Here is a 20,358-nt window from a genome sequence, read left to right on the forward strand (position 1 = left end):
ACAGCATTGTTATTCAGCATGTAAAGTTGTGCACCCTGAGATTTGTTTGTTATTCAGCATGTAAAGTTGTGCACCCTGAGATTTGTTTGTTATTCAGCATGTAAAGTTGTGCACCCTGAGATTTTGTTTGTTATTCAGCATGTAAAGTTGTGCACCCTGAGATTTGTTTGTTATTCAACATGTAAAGTTGTGCACCCTGAGATTTGTTTGTTATTCAGCATGTAAAGTTGTGCACCCTGAGATTTGTTTGTTATTCAGCATGTAAAGTTGTGCACCCTGAGATTTTGTTTGTTATTCAGCATGTAAAGTTGTGCACCCTGAGATTTTGTTTGTTATTCAGCATGTAAAGTTGTGCACCCTGAGATTTTGTTTGGGGTTTCCCCATTAGTCAGACTGGAGTGTTTGCCCTTGACTTTGTCACAGATTTACATTAAAGGCCTGTAAGTTTGCATTTCATATATCTCCCTGTATGAAATTTTACAGCTGTAAAAGACCTGTATTTTTGTTCAGAATTACAGTCATGATTATTTCAATTTTACACCTGTAGATTTTGTATAACAACATTGATTTTACAAGCTGTATAGTTCAATTTACAGCTGTAAAACGACTGTAGAACAGGTCGATGTATGCAAATGAGATTTTGCTGTAAAAAAACTTACAGCTGTAAAAATGAAAAAATTACAGCTGTAAATATGCCTAAAAGTTACTGCTGTAGAAATATAACAGGTGTTGAAAAAGGGAACAGTATTTTAAGGGACGAAAGCAGAAGTACAAAAAGTTTTAGGATGAATTGTAATTCTCTAGAAAGGGTAACAATTACTACACAAGTGGCAAAATAAATGATCTAGTAAGTACAAAGAACAATATCAAATACGATTGCCAACTTAAAGAGTAGGATACAAAGTAAAAACTATGCATCATGTCTTGTTTATAAAACTTTCTATGTCATGAAAACATATGACAATCTTATAATTATTTCCTTTAAACGTATCAGTTTCAAATAAAGAGTAAATTGTTAGTGCACGTGCTTACACATATCCTTTTACAACTGTATAAGATAATTACACTTTTGCACTTACTCCATAATGGCTAAAATACCAATATTTTAGATGATGTGGGTCTCTTCTGTGAATTTCAGTTATATCCCTCCAAAATGCATCAAAGATGGCTGACAGTATTAATGTTTCCCTCCAAAAAAGTTACAGCTGTAATTTTGAGACATGACCATTTTACTGCTGTAACTTTCAGCTAAAATTTTTACAGTTGTATTTTTGAGACCTACATTTATTTTACACCTGTAAATTTCAACTGTATTTCTGGTAATTCTCCACTTACAGATTTTTTACAGCTGTAATTTTAAAATACAGGTCTTTTACAGACATTTTACAGCTGTAAAACAGGTCCTATTTTCATACAGGTCTGGAAGAATATGATCTAGAGTCATGAATTTATTTAGGAATATTATTCAGCATGTGAAGTCATCCACCTGGAGTTTTATTAGCTCACCTGAGCAATGCTCAGGTGAGTTTTTCTGATCGCTCGATGTCCGTCGTCCGTCGTCTGTCGTCTGTCTGTCAACATTAAGCTTGTGTATGCGATAGAGGCTGTATTTTTCAACTAATCTTCATGAATATTGGTCAGAATGATAACCTTGATGAAATCTAGGCCGAGTTCAAAAATGGGTCATCTCGGGTCAAAAACTAGGTCACTAGGTCAAATCAGAGAAAAACCTTGTGTATGCGATAGAGGCTGTATTTTTCAACTAATCTTCATGAATATTGGTCAGAATGATAACCTTGATCAAATCTAGGCCGAGTTCGAAAATGGGTCATCTCGGATCAAAAACTAGGTCACTAGGTCAAATCAAAGAAAAACCTTGTGTATGCGATAGAGGCTGTATTTTTCAATTGATCTTCATAAATATTGGTCAGAATGATTGCCTTAATGAAATCTAGGTCGAATTTGAAAATGGGTCATCTCGAGTCAAAAACTAGGTCACTAGGTCAAATCAAAGAAAAACCTTGTGTATGCGATAGAGGCTGTATTTTTCAATTATTCTTCATGAGTATTGGTCAGAATGATAACCTTGATGAAATCTAGGCCGAGTTCGAAAATGGGTCATCTCGGGTCAAAAACTAGGTCACTAGGTCAAATCAAAGAAAAACCTTGTGTATGCGATAGAGGCTGTATTTTTCAATTGATCTTCATGAATATTGGTCAGAATGATTGCCTTGATGAAATCTAGGCCGAGTTCGAAAATGGGTCATCTCGGGTCAAAAACTAGGTTACTAGGTCAAATCAAAGAAAAATCTTGTGTATGCGATAGAGGCGTTATTTTTCAATTGATCTTCATGAATTTTGGTCAGAATGATTACCTTGATAAAATCTAGGCCGAGTTCGAAAATGGGTCATCTGGGATCAAAAACTAGGTCACTAGGTCAAATCAAAGAAAAACCTTGTGTATGCGATAGAGGCTGTATTTTTTCAACTGATTTTTATGAAATTTGGTCAGGATGATTGCCTTGATGAAATCTAGGTCGAATTTGAATATGGGTCATCTGAGGTCAAAAACTAGGTCACTTGGTCAAATCAAAGAAAAAACTTGTGTATGTGATAGAGGCTGTATTTTTCAATTGATCTTCATGAATTTTGGTCAGAATGATTGCCTTGATAAAATCTAGGTCGAGTTTGAACATGGGTCATCTAGGGTCAAAAACTAGGTCATATCATAATCTAAGAAAATGCTTGTTTTATCACAAGAGACCAATTTTGTGGTCCAATCTTAAAGAAAATTGGTCAGAATATTTGTTTCCATGAAATCACTAGGTCAAACATGTTTTACACTGTTATGGTGTGTTTCTTAGGTGAGCGACCTAGGGCCATCTTGGCCCTCTTGTTTGGGATTTACCCCCACCCCTAGCCTCCAGCTTTAAAATAAAGCACTTTTTTCTTACTCTTCTTTTTATCCTGTATTTCTTGATGTTTTGTAGTATCTTTAGCCTTTCCCATTGACTCACACCCCAAACCCAAGGTTATATAAAGGTTTATTTAGTCTTGCATTGTCAGCTAGTAGCATGTAAATGTACAGCGGCAGAAAAAAGAGGCACCACATCTAGTTACCATCTAAATAAATTTATTTTGTAAATAAATTTTGTTGTCATTTTAAAATAACTGTGCTATAAATGTGTTTCAGGACAAGAATATTACATACAAGCTTGAAAACTTGATGGATTCTTACACACTCTTTATCCCCAATAATGAAGTAGCTAAAACAATTAACAGAACAGTGGTAAGTGTTTGCAAGGCAACAGGATGATTATTCCAAGTAATGATGCTGATAAAAATAGTTAACAGAACAGTGGTAAGTGTTTGCCTGGCAACCGGATGATTATCCCAAGTAATGATGCTGATAAAAATAGTTAACAGAACAGTGGTAAGTGTTTGCCTGGCAACCGGATGTTTATCCCAAGTAATGATGCTGATAAAAATAGTTAACACAACAGTGGTAAGTGTTTGCCAGGCAACCGGATGATTATCCCAAGTAATGATGCTGATAAAAATAGTTAACAGAACAGTGGTGTTTGCCAGGCAACCGGATAATTATCCCAAGTAATGATGCTGATAAAAATAGTTAACAGAACAGTGGTAAGTGTTTGCCTGGCAACCGGATGTTTATCCCAAGTAATGATGCTGATAAAAATAGTTAACAGAACAGTGGTAAGTGTTTGCCAGGCAACCGGATGATTATCCCAAGTAATGATGCTGATAAAAATAGTTAACAGAACAGTGGTGTTTGCCAGGCAACCGGATGATTATCCCAAGTAATGATGCTGATAAAAATAGTTAACAGAACAGTGTTTATCAGTACATTGGTTGTTGAGTGACAAGTTTGTGTCTTAGAATTAACAGGTACAAGAGACCAGCAGTTGACAGGATTGTATAATGGCTGGTGTTGCTAATCAACAGATTTATTGTAAAGTTGTATGTCACAACCAACAGGCTAGTTGTGTGATTGTGAATAGAAATCAACAACAAGATTGTCAGGTTGTGCCTGACAGTCAACAGGATGAATGTTACAATATTTACAACAGCCAACAATATGCTTGTAAGGTTTACAGTTTTTTATTAGCTCACCTGAGCGAAAGGCTCATGGCTCATGGTGAGCATTTGTGATCGCTCAATGTCCGTCATGCGTCGTCAGTCATGCGTCATGTGTCCGTTAACATTTTCTAAAAAAAAATCTTCTTCTTGAAAACCACTGGGCAGAATTACACTAAACTTCACAGGATTGATCCTTGAGTGGTCCCCTTTCAAAATTGTTCAAAAAAATTATTTCCATACAGAACTCTGGTTGCCATGGCAACCAAAAGGAAAAACTTTAAAATCTTCTTGTCCAAAACCGCAAGACGTAGAGCCTTGATATTTTGCATGTGACAATATCTTATGGTCCTCTTATCAAGATTGTTCAAATTGTGCCCTTTGGATGAAAAGAGGCCCCACCCCAGGGGTCCAAGGTTTTACATAGGCTTATATAGGAAAAAACTTTAAAAATCTTCTTGTCTAAAACCACAAGACCTAGACCTTTGATATTTGGTATGTAGCATTGCCTTGTGGTCCTCTACCAAAAGTTTTCAGATTATTACCCTGGGGTGAAAAGAGGCCTCGCCCCGGGAGACTCAAGTTTTACATAGACTTGTATAGGAAAAAACTTTTAAAATCTTCTTGTCTGAAACTACAAAACGTAGGCCTTTGATATTTTGTATGTAGCATTGCCTTGTGGTCCTCTTTGAAGATTATTCAAAATAAGCTCCAGGGGTGAAAAGAGGTCCCGCATAGGGGGTCCCAAGTTTTACATAGGGAAAAACTTTAAAAATCTTCTGTCTGAAACTGCAAGGCCTAGGCTTTTGATATTTGGTGTGTTGCATTGCCTTGTGGTCCTCTAACAATATTGTTCAAATTATTACCCTGGGGTGAAAAGAGGCCCTGTCCCGGGGGTCCCAAGTTTAAGACTTATATAGGGGGAAAAAAAAATTTGTCTGAAAGTTCAAGGTCTAGGCCTTTGATATTTGGTATGTATCATTGCCTAGTGGACCTCTGATAGGATCGTTTAAATAATGCCCCTGGGGTTATAAGAGACCCCTCCCAGATGGTTACTTGTTATATGAGTTATATAGGAAAAAATACTTCAAAAATTATCAGATTATATTTCCTAGACTGTTTAATTATATTTACCTGATCTACCCAAGTGATTACATGTCACCTTACTGTGACCTTGACCTACTGACCTACTTTCTTGTTTTTTTTTTAGATACAGCCTTGAAATTTGGATGACATGTAGGGTCATGATGACCCTCTTGTTTAATTCTTTACAGTAATACCTACTATACTCAAGTTTATGTTGCACTTAACTTTTATACACCTTACCCTTTCTTTGTCTGATTATCATAATTTCTACTTGTTTAGACAACAGACTATCTACGTTACTATATAGTACCAGCTCTTCACATGATGGCATCAGCTGAAGATGGGGATACTGAGGTCACTGATCTTGGAATGGATCATCAGCTTGTCATCAGCTTTAAAGCATGGAATAAGGTAATCCATATCAGGGGTCTATAATTTGTGGTTAACCCTTACCCTGCTAAATTTCTATAATGAACTTGTCCATCTTTCAGTTTAGACAGTACCATTAACTGTTAAAAGGGATGCCAACCAAAAACATACTGACTGAATAGTGAACAGTGCAGACCATGATCAGACTGCATGGATGTGCAGGCTGATCTTGGTCTGCACTGCTGGTAAAGGCAGAAACTCTTTCCGCCAGTAGGCTAAGGGTTAATAGACTTGTTGGCTTGAAACCTTTTTATTTTACAAGGGTTATAGAAAAAAATTTCACCACTTGAAGTTAGTTGTATTTGATGACTGTTGTCTGGATTTATTACTGGTACCTGTACTTGTGCTATAATAAGGTATTGCGAAGTCTTGGTTCCCTGCTCACATGATTTAAACCTGCAACCTCTTGATAGAAAATCCAGTCCCCTATCCAGCACCACTGTGCCTCCTGTAAACCAGTAAGCTCAGAAGTAAAGCCACTTCAAGTCCAGTGGTCTCATTCAGTCTCCGTATGAGGAGAAACCTGTCTACAGAGATCTGACTGGAGATCCTTGTTACTTTTATTGTAACAATGTAATGTAGTTGTGTTTTTTCAAGGATACTTTTCATTAGCTGAGGTAATTTATACCTGTATCTTTGTGAATTATATGACATAATTTAACATGACATATATTAAAATTACATTATCAAGGTTAATAAAACTGTGTCCAGAGAATTCAACTTCTCCATCAGTAAATTGTGCAAAAATACAACCAATTGTATTCTTGATCGAGCTTTGGAATTGTATGACCTGTTTTAGGCATGAGCACAGAAAAAATCTGCTCTGAGGCTCCTTTATTATTTATAAAATTGATAAACTCTGTATAATCAGCTTAAAAATGAGACCCCTGATTTCAGCCAGATATTGCAATAATACTGTACAGAGTCAGAAGGAAAGAGGATTATTTGATTCTAACATTATACAACTTCCATATTCTTCAGACAAATGCACAATTTAGTGTCTGTAAATCTTTATATTCTTGGAAGAAGTGTTTTTCTATCTATGGAAGTTGACTCTAGAATTATTTATCTTAACTTCAAATATTCTTCACAGCTGAGCAAAATTTAATTTGTGTGAACTTCACAAATAAATAATAATAATGACTTTATTTTACGAGGCAAACATTGGCAACCAATCTTACATATGGGCCTCAAATTAATACTCCCAAGTTTATGTATCATTTACATTAATTGTAACCCATGTTTAGTAAATTACTGATTTTCATTACAGTATGCAGTTAATGGTGTTCCTATACTAAAGGCTGACATGTTTACATATGGAGGACTTGTGAATGAAATTGGAGGTTTGTTACACCCAGTCATACAAACCTGTGATGAGAAAAATAGTACAGTTGACTTCGTAAGTATAGCTGATTATTGTATACCCCAAAACATTGGTGGGGTCCATTGGTAGGTGTCTGTTCATTGGTCATATACAATGTACTAGCAGGTAAAGCAAAGGGTCATCACTTTGGTAGAAATGGCTGTATAAAAGTTATATAGTATTTTTCTTTTCATGCATTATCATTAAGGTGAGCAAAAATGTTAACCATACATTTGGATACATGTAGGTTATAATATTAGTGATAAAGGGTCCACCCCTCGCATTTAAATCGTTTGTTTATTTGAAAGTAGAATCCAGATTTTAAGTTTTCTGTAAGCAGTATCTGTAGATTGTAAAAATGTATAGAAAATATATAAAAAAAGTGTTAGTCACGCTGTAGATAAATGATGCAGTAATTAACAAGAATTTAGTTGTACTTTTTATTTTAATAAAATACTGACTTAACTATTACTGGTTATGATTCTAATTACTCCAAAGACATTTTCTTATGTTTTGAAAATTATGGCATAATTATGAATCTGGAGACCAGTCCCTTAAATAGTGTATTTGAGCAGTTCAATATACAAGTCTCAGTTATAACTGTAAGCTAAGTGTTAGGCTTTGTCTGTAGGTGGTGAAATTTTTAAAAAAAATCATCCGTCTATCAGTATCAATGAACATTATTTCCCAAAAAATTACTGAACCTGCAGTCACAATTATTCTGTGTTATGGACCAGTATTTTTCGTGTCTGGAAGTTTCATGTTTGATGTTTTTGAACAAAACATTGCCAAATCAAAATAATCCCTTGTTTATCTTCTGTTATAATAAAGGGACCATGTACAGTGTGTCAGCCAGGATTGGTATACCCATGTATCGATGAAGATGCTGTGGCTGTACCAGACAAGGGACCGTTTGACTGTATGTATACAGAGAATGTTGTATTTGGAAGGGTTAAAAAGAAGAAAGGCTGCCAAGGACTCTGTGTAACACAAACACTGGTAAGATAAATGTGTTTAATTACAAAATTCAGGGCCAATAATTCTTACAATTATTAGTTGTTATTAGAAAATGGGAAAATATTTCTTACAAAAACCATTGGTGGTATTTCTTATAAAAATCAGCATATGTAAAGATAATTTCTAATCTTGACAAAGGCCATGTGGTTGAAAATTCTTACACAGAAGCACTTTTGTATTATACAGAAAAATTTGTTAGTAAGTCTATCAGTTGAAAAAAAAGGAGACATTTGAAGTTCTATTCAAAACAGGTGGACATGCTTCTTTAAACTCGTAAAATAATTTTTGATTTTGTTTTAAGAAGTATTCATATGTTGTTGTATGTTAACAGATTAAAGGTTGCTGCTCAGGGTATTATGGGAAAGAATGTCAGGGTAAAATTTTTAAACATATTTAACATATATATATATATAAATTCCAAGAATGTTGGTAGTTTCCTTATATAGAATGAATTCTTGTTTACACCTCACTATTTCACAGGCATACAGGTTGATTATCATGTAAACTGGCTTACTGGATAAATTGCTTATCAAACAAAGTTCTGAATTTGCTCCAGAATCAGCAGCATGGCATTTTCGTCTATTTTCTTTCAAGGCAGTATTGAACATTGATTTTTCAGACTTGAATTACAAGGAAAACTTTTAGTCAATGACATTAACCCATAGATAAGAGACAGAATAGATATGTCTGGATTTTTATAGAAAAGTACCATTTTTCAGTAGAGAAAATACAATATAGCTAATAGACCTCTACACGAGACAGAATTTTTGTGATGCAGTGCTTGATTGATAGACTAAAATTACTACTGCAGTATGAGGTACTTCAAAATCAACAGGAAATAAGGATATGAAATATAAGATTAGGTTTACTTTTTGTGTTGAACAGACTCAAGTTTGCTTACAGCAGGTGAATGGAGGTTATAAAAGCAAGGGAAATAATGTGTTTGCAGCAGGTGAATATAGGTTGGGAAAGCAAGGGGAAGGAAGTGCTTGCAGCAGGTGAATACAGGTTGGAAAAGCAAGGGGAAGGACGTGCTTGCAGCAGGTGAATACAGGTTGGGAAAGCAAGGGGAAGGAAGTGCTTACAACAGATGAATGGATGTTAGGAAAGCAAGGGAAAGAATGTGCTTACAGCAGATGAATGGAGGTTGGGAAAGCAATTAAAAGAATGTGCTTACAGCAGATGAAGGAGAGTGGGAAGAGCAAGGGGAAGAATGTGCTTACAGCAGGTGAATAGATGTTGGGAAAGCAAGGGAAGAATGTGCTTACAGCAGTGAATAGATGTTAGGAAAGCAAGGGAAGAATGTGCTTACAGCAGGTGAATGGATGTTAGGAAAGCAAGGGAAAGAAGTGCTTACAGCAGGTGAATGGATGTGGGAAAGCAAGGGAAGAATGTGCTTACAGCAGGTGAATGGATGTGGGAAAGCAAGGAAAGAATGTGCTTACAGCAGTGAATGGATGTTGGAAAGCAAGGGAAGAATGCTACAGCAGTGAATGGATGTTAGGAAAGCAAGGGAAAGAATGTGCTTACAGCGGTGATGGATATTGGAAAGCAAGGGGAAGAATGTGCTTACAGCAGGTGAATGGATGTTAGGAAAGCAAGGGAAAGAACGTGCTTACAGCAGGTGAATAGATGCTGGGAAAGCAAGGGAAATAATGTGCTTACAACAGGTGAATGGATGTTGGAAAAGCAATTGAAAGAATGTGCTTACAGCAGATGAATGGATGTTGGAAAAGCAAGGGGAAGAATGTGCTTACAGCTGTTGAATGGATGTTAGGAAAGCAAGGGAAAGAATGTGCTTACAGCAGGTGAATGGATATTAGGAAAGCAAGGGAAGTAATGTGCTTACAGCAGGTGAATTGATGTTAGGAAAACAAGGGAAATAATGTGCTTGAAGCAGGTGAATAGAGGTTGGAAAAGCAAGAGGAAGGAAGTGCTTGCAGCAGGTGAATGGAGTTTTTGAAAGCAAGGGAAAGAATGTGCATACAACAGGTGAATGGAATTTGGGAAAGTAAGGGGAAGAATGTGCTTACAACAGGTGAATGGATGTTGGGAAAGCAATCGAAAGAATGTGCTTACAGCAGATGAATGGATGTTGGAAAACTAATGGGAAGAATGTGCTTACAGCAGTTGAATGGATGTTAGGAAAGCAAGGGAAAGAATGTGCTTACAGCAGGTGAATAGATATTAGGAATGCAAGGGAAGTAATGTGCTTACAGCAGGTGAATTGATGTTGGGAAAGCAAGGGAAAGAATGTGCATACAGCGGGTGAATGGATGTTAGGAAAGCAGGGAAAAGAAAGTGCTTACAGCAGGTGAATGGATGTTAGGAAAGCAAGGGAAGTAATGTGCTAACAGCAGGTGAATGGATGTTGGGAAAGCAAGGGAAAGAATGTGCTTACAACAGGTGAATAGATGTTGAGAAAGCAAGGGAAGTAATATGCTTACAGCAGCTGAATGGATGTTGGGAAAGCAAGGGAAAGAATGTGCTTACAGCAGGTGAATGGATGTTGGGAAAGCAAGGGGAAATAATGTGCTTACAGCAGGTGAATGGATGCTGGGAAAGCAAGGGAAATAATGTGCTTACAGCAGGTGAATGGATGTTGGGAAAGCAATTGAAAGGATGTGCTTACAGCAGATGAATGGATGTTGGAAAAGCAAGGGGAAGAATGTGCTTACAGCAGTTGAATGGATGTTGGGAAAGCAAGGGAAAGAATGTGCTTACAGCAGGTGAATGGAATTTGGGAAAGCAATTGAAAGAATGTGCTTACAGCAGATGAATGGATGTTGGAAAAGCAAGGGGAAGAATGTGCTTACAGCAGTTGAATGGAAGTTAGGAAAGCAAGGGAAAGAATGTGCTTACAGCAGGTGAATGGATATTAGGAAAGCAAGGGAAGTAATGTGCTTACAGCAGGTGAATTGATGTTAGGAAAGCAAGGGAAAGAATGTGCATACAGCAGGTGAATGGTATTTGGGGAAGCAAGGGAAATAATGTGCTTACAACAGGTGAATGGATGTTGGGAAAGCAATTGAATGAATGTGCTTACAGCAGATGAATGGATGTTGGAAAAGCAAGGGGCAGAATGTGCTTACAGCAGTTGAATGGATGTTAGGAAAGCAAGGGAAAGTAATGTGCTTACAGCAGGTGAAGATATTAAGGGAAATGCAAGGAGTAGTGCTTACAGCAGGTGAATTGATGTTAGGAAGCAATGGAAATAATATGCTTGCAGCAGGTGAATAGAGGTTGGGAAAGCAAGAGGAAGGAAGTGCTTGCTGCAGGTGGATGGAGTTTTTGAAAACTAAGGGAAAGAATGTGCATACAGCAGGTGAATGGAATTTGGGAAAGTAAGGGGAAGAATGTGCTTACAACAGATGAATATATTTGGGAAAGCAAGGGGAAGAATGTACTTACAGCAGGTGAATGAAAGTTTGGAAAGCAAGAAGAAGAACGTGCTTACAGCAGGTGAATAGAGGTTGGGAAAGCAAGGTGAAGAATGTGCTTACAGGAGGAAAATAGAGGTTTGGAAAGTAAGTGGAAGAATGTGCTTACAGCAGGTAAATGGAAGTTTGGAAAGCAAGGAGAAGAATGTGCTTACAGCAGATGAATGGAGGTTTGGAAAGCAAGGGTGGGGAGGTGGGTGGGGGAATGTGCTTACAGCAGTTGAATGGATGTAAGGAAAGCAGGGAAAAGAAAGTGCTTACAGCAGGTGAATGGATGTTAGGAAAGCAAGGGAAGTAATGTGCTAACAGCAAGTGAATACAGGTTGGGAAAGCAAGGGAAAGAATGTGCTTACAGCAGGTGAATAGATGTTGAGAAAGCAAGGGAAGTAATATGCTTACAGCAGCTGAATGGATGTTAGGAAAGCAAGGGAAAGAATGTGCTTACAGCAGGTGAATGGATGTTGGGAAAGCAAGGGAAAGAACGTGCTTACAGCAGGTGAATGGATGCTGGGAAAGCAAGGGAAATAATGTGCTTACAGCAGGTGAATGGATGTTGGGAAAGCAAGGGAAAGAATGTGCTTATAGCAGGTGAATAGGTGTTGGGAAAGCAAGGGAAGTAATATGCTTACAATAGGTGAATGGATGGTAGGAAAGCAAATGAAAGAATGTGCTTACAGCAGATGAATGGATGTTGGAAAAGCAAGGGGAAGAATGTGCTTACAGCAGTTGAATGCATGCTAGGAAAGCAAGGGAAAGAATGTGCTTACAGCAGGTGAATGGAATTTGGGAAAGCAATTGAAAGAATGTGCTTACAGCAGATGAATGGATGTTGGAAAAGCAAGGGGAAGAATGTGCTTGAAGCAGTTGAATGGATGTTAGGAAAGCAAGGGAAAGAATGTGCTTACAGCGGGTGAATGGATATTAGGAAAGCAAGGGAAGTAATTTGCTTACAGCAGGTGAATTGATGTTAGGAAAGCAAGGGAAAGAATGTGCATACAGCAGGTGAATGGTATTTGGGGAAGCAAGGGAAATAATGTGCTTACAACAGGTGAATGGATGTTGGGAAAGCAAGGGAAAGAATGTGCTTACAGCAGATGAATGGATGTTGGAAAAGCAAAGGGAAGAATGTGCTTACAGCAGTTGAATGGATGTTAGGAAAGCAAGGGAAAGAATGTGCTTACAGCAGGTGAATGGATATTAGGAAAGCAAGGGAAGTAATGTGCTTACAGCAGGTGAATTGATGTTAGGAAAGCAAGGGAAATAATTTGCTTGCAGCAGGTGAATAGAGGTTGGGAAAGCATGGGGAAGGAAGTGCTTGCAGCATGTGAATGGAGTTCTTGAAAACAAGGGAAAGAATGTACATACAGCAGGTGAATGGAATTTGGGAAAGTAAGGGGAAGAATGTGCTTACAACAGGTGAATGAATTTGGGAAAGTAAGGGGAAGAATGTGCTTACAGCAGGTGAATGAAAGTTTGGAAAGCAAGAAGAAGAACGTGCTTACAGCAGGTGAATAAACGTTGGGAAAGCAAGTGAAGAATGCGCTTACAGGAGGAAAATATAGGTTTGGAAAGTAAGGGGAAGAATGTGCTTACAGCAGATGAATGGAGGTTGGGAAAGCAAGGGGGGGGGATGTGCTTTACAGCAGTTGAATGGATGTTAGGAAAGCAAGGGAAAGAAAGTGCTTACAGCGGGTGAATGGATGTTAGGTAAACAAGGGAAGTAATGTGCTTACAGCAGGTGAATGGATGCTGGGAAAGCAAGGGAAAGAATGTGCTTATAGCAGGTGAATAGATGTTGGGAAAGCAAGGAAAGTAATATGCTTACAATAGGTGAATGGACGCTAGGAAAGCAAGGGAAAGAATGTGCTTACAGCAGGTGAATGGATGTTGGGAAAGCAAGGGGGAGAACGTGCTTACAGCAGGTGAATGGATGCTGGGAAAGCAAGGGAAATAATGTGCTTACAACAGGTGAATGGATGTTGGGAAAGCAATTGAAAGAATGTACTTACAGCAGATGAATGGATGTTGGAAAAGCAAGGGGATGAATGTGCTTACAGCAGGTGAATGAATGTTAGGAAAGCAAGGGAAGTAATGTGCTTACAGCAGGTGAATGGATGTTAGGAAAGCAAGGGAAAGAATGTGCTTATAGCAGGTGAATGGATGTTGGGAAAGCAAGGAAAGTAATATGCTTACAATAGGTGAATGGATGCTAGGAAAGCAAGGGAAAGAATGTGCTTACAGCAGGTGAATGGATGTTGGGAAAGCAAGGGGGAGAACGTGCTTACAGCAGGTGAATGGATGCTGGGAAAGCAAGGGAAATAATGTGCTTACAACAGGTGAATGGATGTTGGGAAAGCAATTGAAAGAATGTACTTACAGCAGATGAATGGATGTTGGAAAAGCAAGGGAAAGAATGTGCTTACAGCAGCTAACTGAATGTTTTGAAAAACAAAGGAAAGAATTCCTTACAGCAGGTAAATGAAAGTAGAAAAATTCACTATTTTACTGCAGGTGATTAGACATGTTAGAAAAGCAAGTGAATGACTGTGGTAAAGCAAGCGAAAAACATTTCTAATCACAGATACAAGGACATTAGGAGGAATGAAGAGTTGACATTCATAGGTAAAAGGATGTTTGGAATTGACTGCATGAGAAAGAGTGAATTAGCAGCAACAGGAACAAGGAATCGACAGCTAGGGAAAGGGGAAGTTGACAGTAGAAATAATGTAATAAGCAAGTGGAAAGTATTCATTAATAGCAGTAGGAATGGCAGAATTAAGAGCAAGAGAAAGGGCTGGTGGTATTGGGCAAAAGGAAAAGAGGGAATAGATAGCAGTAGTAATTGGGTGGTTACAGTTGATAGTAGGTTGATGTTGGAATTGGCACTGACAGATAGAAGAATTGACAACTGGAGGAAGGGAATTTTACAGCAAAAGGAATGTGAAGTTTTAAGCAAAGACGTGAATGTAACGCAAATGATAGAATTGAATGAACAAAAATTAATGTTGATAGTAAAGTTCACAGCATTGGCATGGATATGTTGCCATAGTTGGCAGTCGGAAATAAAGTGCAGATTCTGTATACGAACTTATACATGCTGCCTCCCATTTCTTTCTTTCATATAGTATACCTAGTCTGTACAACCATAACTTCCTGCAAGTTTTCATTATGCTACTGTAGCTGAAAATCAGATCTCTGTTTTAAAGAATCTTACACCCTAGCATTGTCCTCCCATCTTTACAAATTATGAATTTGTATTGTATTGCTTGTTCCTCAACATTAGATGAAAGTTCTGCAAAACTTAACATATTGTAGTTTATAGTACCATAGATACCTGTGTGTAATGCACAGATTTTTTACCCACAGGACCACCTTCGAATCATGGATGCATATTATACACAGGTTTAGATGACTTTTCAATTTCAAACCAAGTTATGATTTTTCACCTTTCTGGTAAACTACTTCCCACACTCAAAACTGTCTAGTCTAAAAACTAAGATTGCCATTACGATCCTTATCCTTTAGCCAGCTGGTGGCAAGTGATTCTGCCTTTGCGACCAGTGCAGACCAAGGGCAGGCTGATCGTGTTCTGCAGTGTTCACTATTCTGTCAGTAAATGTTCAATGAATAACCTTCCTAATAATGTATGTTACTGCCCGAACTGAATGATGGACCAGTCCATTTTAGAAATTTAGCAGGGTAAAGGTTAATAGAAAAGAGAGTTTAATTTCTTAAACAATATTAATTTCATGTAAATTTTATAGTATTTTGAAGAAATGTCAAAAAATATAAATGTTAAGGGACTTAAATTAAAGATCAAGTATTATTTTTAACCAAAAACAGTGACTAATAAAACTGAGATGAGGTGTCACTGTATTTGCCAGTTGGTACTAGCTGTTTGATCTTTAACTGACAGTCACACTTTTCGTTACAAGTTTGCACTAAGAAGCTCCCTATCATTTTGAAAGAAAATGCCATCAGATATATTGCAAATATTTGCTTTCTATTCATGAAAAATATTTAGACTAAAACAAAAGAAACAACAAAGATAGCACTTTTTCATTGGTTTAATTTTCAAGATAACAAAAACATGTCAAAAGGAGTCATGAAAAGGAAGTGCATCACAAAAACTAGTATAATAAAGATGAATGTAGATACAAGGAGTGTTCGAAAAGTATTGTGTATTGTGGTCTGAAACCTTGAAAACTGATGGAAATGTGCGTTTCATACCCTCAAAATATTCCCCATGGTGAGAAATGCATAATTTTAGTCTATGGATCCATTTACGGCAAGTGTCACGTTGACAACTTATTAGCACCATAAAATTGAAACATAGATAATCATCATTTAAATCACAATATAAACCTATAAATTTCTATGCTTGACTTCCTTCTCAAAAAGAGTATCTTAAGAAATTCCAGAAGTCTCTTTTTACAAATTTGCCGTTTTGTTTTCTATTTTTATATTTATTGGGTAACATTAGCACTGTTTGTTGCCAATATTTGAAAATGACGAATGCTATTTTGGAATGTTAACCAGGATTACGTAGAGTGAGTTTAGCTCAGACATGAAAGTGAACTCCAGTAACTACTAATCATACCTTTCCCAGAGAAGAGCTGAACTCTGAGACACGATTAACTGGTTCCCAGCTTGGGCTTGGAAAGGTCATGCAGAATGAGAAGGCCAAAAGCATTTTACTTATTTCAAGGGCCAAGACTGTTACTGATGGGGAATAATTATATTTGCATCAGTTTTAAGCTGAACTAATCAGTATAACCTGTTTTGAGTCAGAGATATTTGTCAGTTAAATTAAGACTGTTGTCACTTCATAAATTATGGTATAATACTGTAACTGATGTGAGAAATACTTGATCAGGAGTATCTGTATAGGTACCACATGTTCTAAATTTTAACCCTTTTAAAAACGTATAATTATTTTAAATAAATTCAGAGTGTCCGAGTGGTCCAGAGTTTCCATGCAGCGGACATGGTACATGCAGTGATGGTATCCGTGGTGATGGTTCCTGTCAGTGTGACCCTAAATTCAAAGGTGAACAATGTGACACTTGTATTGAAGGTTGGGCAGGAGTGAACTGTGATATTGGTAAGTGGATGAACTGTCTTACATGAATGTGCATCTGGTTGCTAGTTTTTTCTCTCTTATTTCAAGATACTTGGACATAATAAACATTAAAGTACTTTAATTAAATAGTGAGTTTAAGATTTCATATCTGTATCAGTGTGTGTTCAAGCCTAGCTAGAAATCACATTCTTCCGTGTGAAAAAGCATGGCTTGTGGGTTTGAGTTTCTGCCCATGTCCCTGAAGTAATGCAGGAGGTATCTTCAATCAATACTGAATAACTGAAAACAACCCATGTCCCTGAAATAATGCAGGTGGTATCTTCAATCAATACTGAATAACTGGAAACAAAATTTTATTTCTGGCAAATGATAATGCACTGAGATTCAGAAAAATGAATTTAACAACTGTAACATTATGCTGGTCTAAATGGGTTCATGCCAGTCAAGAAATAGTAAATCTTTTTTTTCAAAGGTGATGTCCTTGTACTTTTTGCATCAAAGAGCAAACAATATTAACTTGATGACATTTCAGATAAGACTAGTTGTAGCTTTAAAAATGGTGGATGTCATAAACATGCGGACTGTTACCGTGGTAGCGGTGGTAAAATATCCTGTACATGCTGGGACGGTTTCAAGGGAGATGGATACAACTGCAGTGGACCTTGTGATATTGATAATGGGGGTTGCCATATTAATGCAACCTGTCAGTATAGTGTAAGTTTCATGAAAACAGTCTTTTGTCAAAGTGTTATAAATGGAAAAAAAATTCATCTTGCTCTGATTTTCCCAATGGATGTACCTCAAATTTATGCTCAATTTGCACTTGGTAGCACGCCTTAATTTTGTTCAGGGTGAGCTTTTATATATCCTGCATCAACATCTCCTCCTGCATCAACATCTCCTCCTGTACCTGCATCAACATATCCTCCTGCATCAACATCTCCTCCTGTGGAAACTGGTTACAATTACAGCAAACTCGGTCAGTAGCATTTGAGCTCTCTCAAGTTTGTTCAGATGGGTCAAAGGTCAAGATCATAGTGACCAGGAACAGTTTAAATGACTCCAGATGATAACTCTAGAACGCTTAGGCTTAGGATCATGAAAGTTGATAGGGAGATTTGTCATGACCAGCAGATTACCCATATTGATTTTGAGGTCAGTAGGCCAAAGTTCAAGGACACAGTGATTCAGAACAGTAAAACCGTTTCCTGACAATAACTTGAGAACGTTTGAGACTGGGATCACAAAACTTAATGGGGAGGTTGATCATGACCAGCAGATGATCCGTTTTGATTTTGAGGTCAAAGGTCAAGGTCACAGTGACCTGGAACAGTTAAATTGTGTCCAGACTATAGCTTGAGAATGCTTGGGCCTAGGATCACGAAACTTAATAGGGAGGTTTATCATGACCAGCAGATTGACCCTATTAATGTTAAGGTAAATAGGTAAAAGGTCAAGGTCACTTTGACCGAGAACAGTAGAACTTTTGTGCACAGTGACCAAAAATTCTCTGTTCCTTGTGCAATTACTGAATGCATCAAGGGGGGCAATTCATGTTCTCTGAGCTCTTGTTAGGTGAGTTTTTGTGATCGCTCGATGTCCGGCATCTGTCGTCTGTCTGTCTGTCTGTTGTCTGTCTGTCAACATTTAGCTTGTGTATGCGATAGAGGCTGTATTTTTCAGCTGAACTTCATGAAATTTTGTCGTAATGATAACCTTGATGAAATCTAGGCCAAATTGTAAAATGATTCATCTGGGTTTAAAAGCTAGGTCACTAGGTCAAATTAAAGAAAAGCCTTATGTATGCAATAGAAGCTGCTGTTTTTAATTGATCTTCATGAAATTTTGTCATAATGATTACCTTGATGAAATCTAGGCCATATTTGAAACTGGGTCATCTGGGGTCAAAAACTAGGTCACTAGGTCAAATCAAAGAAAAACCTTGTGTATGTGATAGAGGCTGTATTTTTCAATTGATCTTAATGAAATTTGGTTGGAATGATTGCCTTGATAAACTCTAGGACGAATTTGAAAATGGGTCATCTGGGGTAAAAAATTAGGTCACTAGGTCAAATCAAAGAAAAGCCTTATGTATGCGATAAAGACTGTATTTATGTCTCCCCAGAGGGGGAGACATATTGTTTTTGCCCTGTCCGTCCGTCAGTCCGTCCGTGCCCGCGAAATGATGGTTAAGTCACTGCATAACGGTACTTTCTCTTTGAAGTCATTCATTCCGTTCTGTTTATGTGACTATTTTTCTTTTTATGTGACTGTTAGAACAATAGAGAGAACAATGGGGGTGTCACATAAAGACCGTTTCGTTAGAACGTCCGTGCGTCCGTCCGTCCTTCCATCCGTCGGTCCGTACGTCACACTTCATTTCCGATCAATAACTGGAGAACCATTTGATCTAGAACCTTCAAACTTCATAGGGTTGTAGGGCTGCTGGAGTAGACGACCCCTATTGTGTTTGGGGTCACTCCATCAAAGGTCAAGGTCACAGGGGCCTGAACATTGAAAACCATTTCCGATCAATAACTTGAGTACCACTTGACCCAGAATGTTGAAACTTCATAGGATGATTGTACATGCGAAGTAGATGACCCTATTGATTTTTGGGTCAGTCTATTAAAGGTCAAGGTCACAGGGGCCTGGTCATGTAAAATCATTTTCGGAAAATAACTTGAGAACCACTTGAGCTAGAATGTTGAAACTTAATTGGATGATTGGACATGCAGAGTAGATGACCCCTATTTATTTTGGTGTCGCTTGATCAAAGGTCAAGGTCACAGGAGCCTGAAGAGTGACTTTAGAACCACTAGGCCAAGAATGTTGAAACTTAGCGGGATGACTGGACATGCCAAGTAGATGTTCCCTATTGCAGCCAACCATCAGTGTCTCTTTGACTTTCGCTCTTGACCCCTATTGACTTCTTGCCTATAGGACTTTGCATCGGGGGAGACAAGGGCTTTTTTACAAAAGCAATTTCTAGTTTTCAATTGGTCTTCATGAAATTTGGTCAGAATGATTGCCTTGATGAAATCTAGGTCGATTGTGAATATGGGTCATCTGGGTTTAAAAAGTAGGTCACTAGGTCAAATCAAAGAAAAACCTTGTGTATGCGATAGGAACTGTATTTTTTTAATTGATCTTCATGAAATTTGGTCAGAATGATTGCCTTGATAAATGAATATGGGTCATTTGAGGTCAAAAACTAGGTCACTAGATCATATCTAAGCAAAAACTTGTTTAAATTCAAGAGACCACAGTTTTGGTCCAATCTTTATGAAAATTGGCCAGAATGTTTGTTTCCATGAAATCACTAGATCAAACATGTTTACACTGTTATGGTGTGTTTCTCAGGTGAGTGACCTAGGGCCATCTTGGCCCTCTAGTTCCATCTCATTTTATGTTCAAAGGTAAATATCACTACGAAATTTCTTGCCTGCAATATTAAATGATTTCACAGTTTTTACATATATTAACTGGAAAACTAAATGGACAGTCAGGTATTTGATATGAAATATATAAATGAATGTTATCTTCTTACAGAACAAGGATAATTTGAGATGTGTATGCAAAGAGGGTCTGGTTGGTGATGGAAGAAGTAGTTGTATGAGTGACATCTTGTCCTCTCTTGTTTTGGTACCCCAGACAACCTGGTTTCTCAAGGTAAATATACCCCAGACAACATGGTCTCTCAAGGTAAGTATACTTCAGACGGCCTCGTTTGTCTAGGTAAATATCAAGGTAAATATATCCTAGAAAACCTGGTTTGTCTTAGACAGCCTCATTTCTCAAGGTAAATATATCCCAGAAAACCTGGTTTGTCTTAGACAGCC

General features: G+C 37.7%; 1 protein-coding gene across 2 annotated transcripts in view; it reads left to right on the forward strand.

Annotated features, from left to right (window-relative positions):
- The window catches only part of LOC123530075 (stabilin-2-like), a 402,834-nt gene that overhangs the window by 371,372 nt on the left and 11,104 nt on the right, over positions 1-20,358 (forward strand). The window contains exons 29-36 of one of the 2 annotated variants that reach the window (XM_053521032.1): positions 3,194-3,289; positions 5,464-5,595; positions 6,884-7,012; positions 7,808-7,975; positions 8,325-8,367; positions 16,385-16,537; positions 17,049-17,230; positions 20,069-20,188. In XM_053521032.1, the coding sequence (XP_053377007.1) occupies positions 3,194-3,289; positions 5,464-5,595; positions 6,884-7,012; positions 7,808-7,975; positions 8,325-8,367; positions 16,385-16,537; positions 17,049-17,230; positions 20,069-20,188 (1,023 nt within the window). Of the gene's footprint in view, positions 1-3,193; positions 3,290-5,463; positions 5,596-6,883; positions 7,013-7,807; positions 7,976-8,324; positions 8,368-16,384; positions 16,538-17,048; positions 17,231-20,068; positions 20,189-20,358 lie in introns of those variants that run through there. The other variant, XM_053521033.1, reaches the window with a different exon arrangement.

This window comes from Mercenaria mercenaria, chromosome 13 (genome assembly GCF_021730395.1).
Source record: "Mercenaria mercenaria strain notata chromosome 13, MADL_Memer_1, whole genome shotgun sequence".
NCBI lineage: Eukaryota > Metazoa > Mollusca > Bivalvia > Venerida > Veneridae > Mercenaria > Mercenaria mercenaria.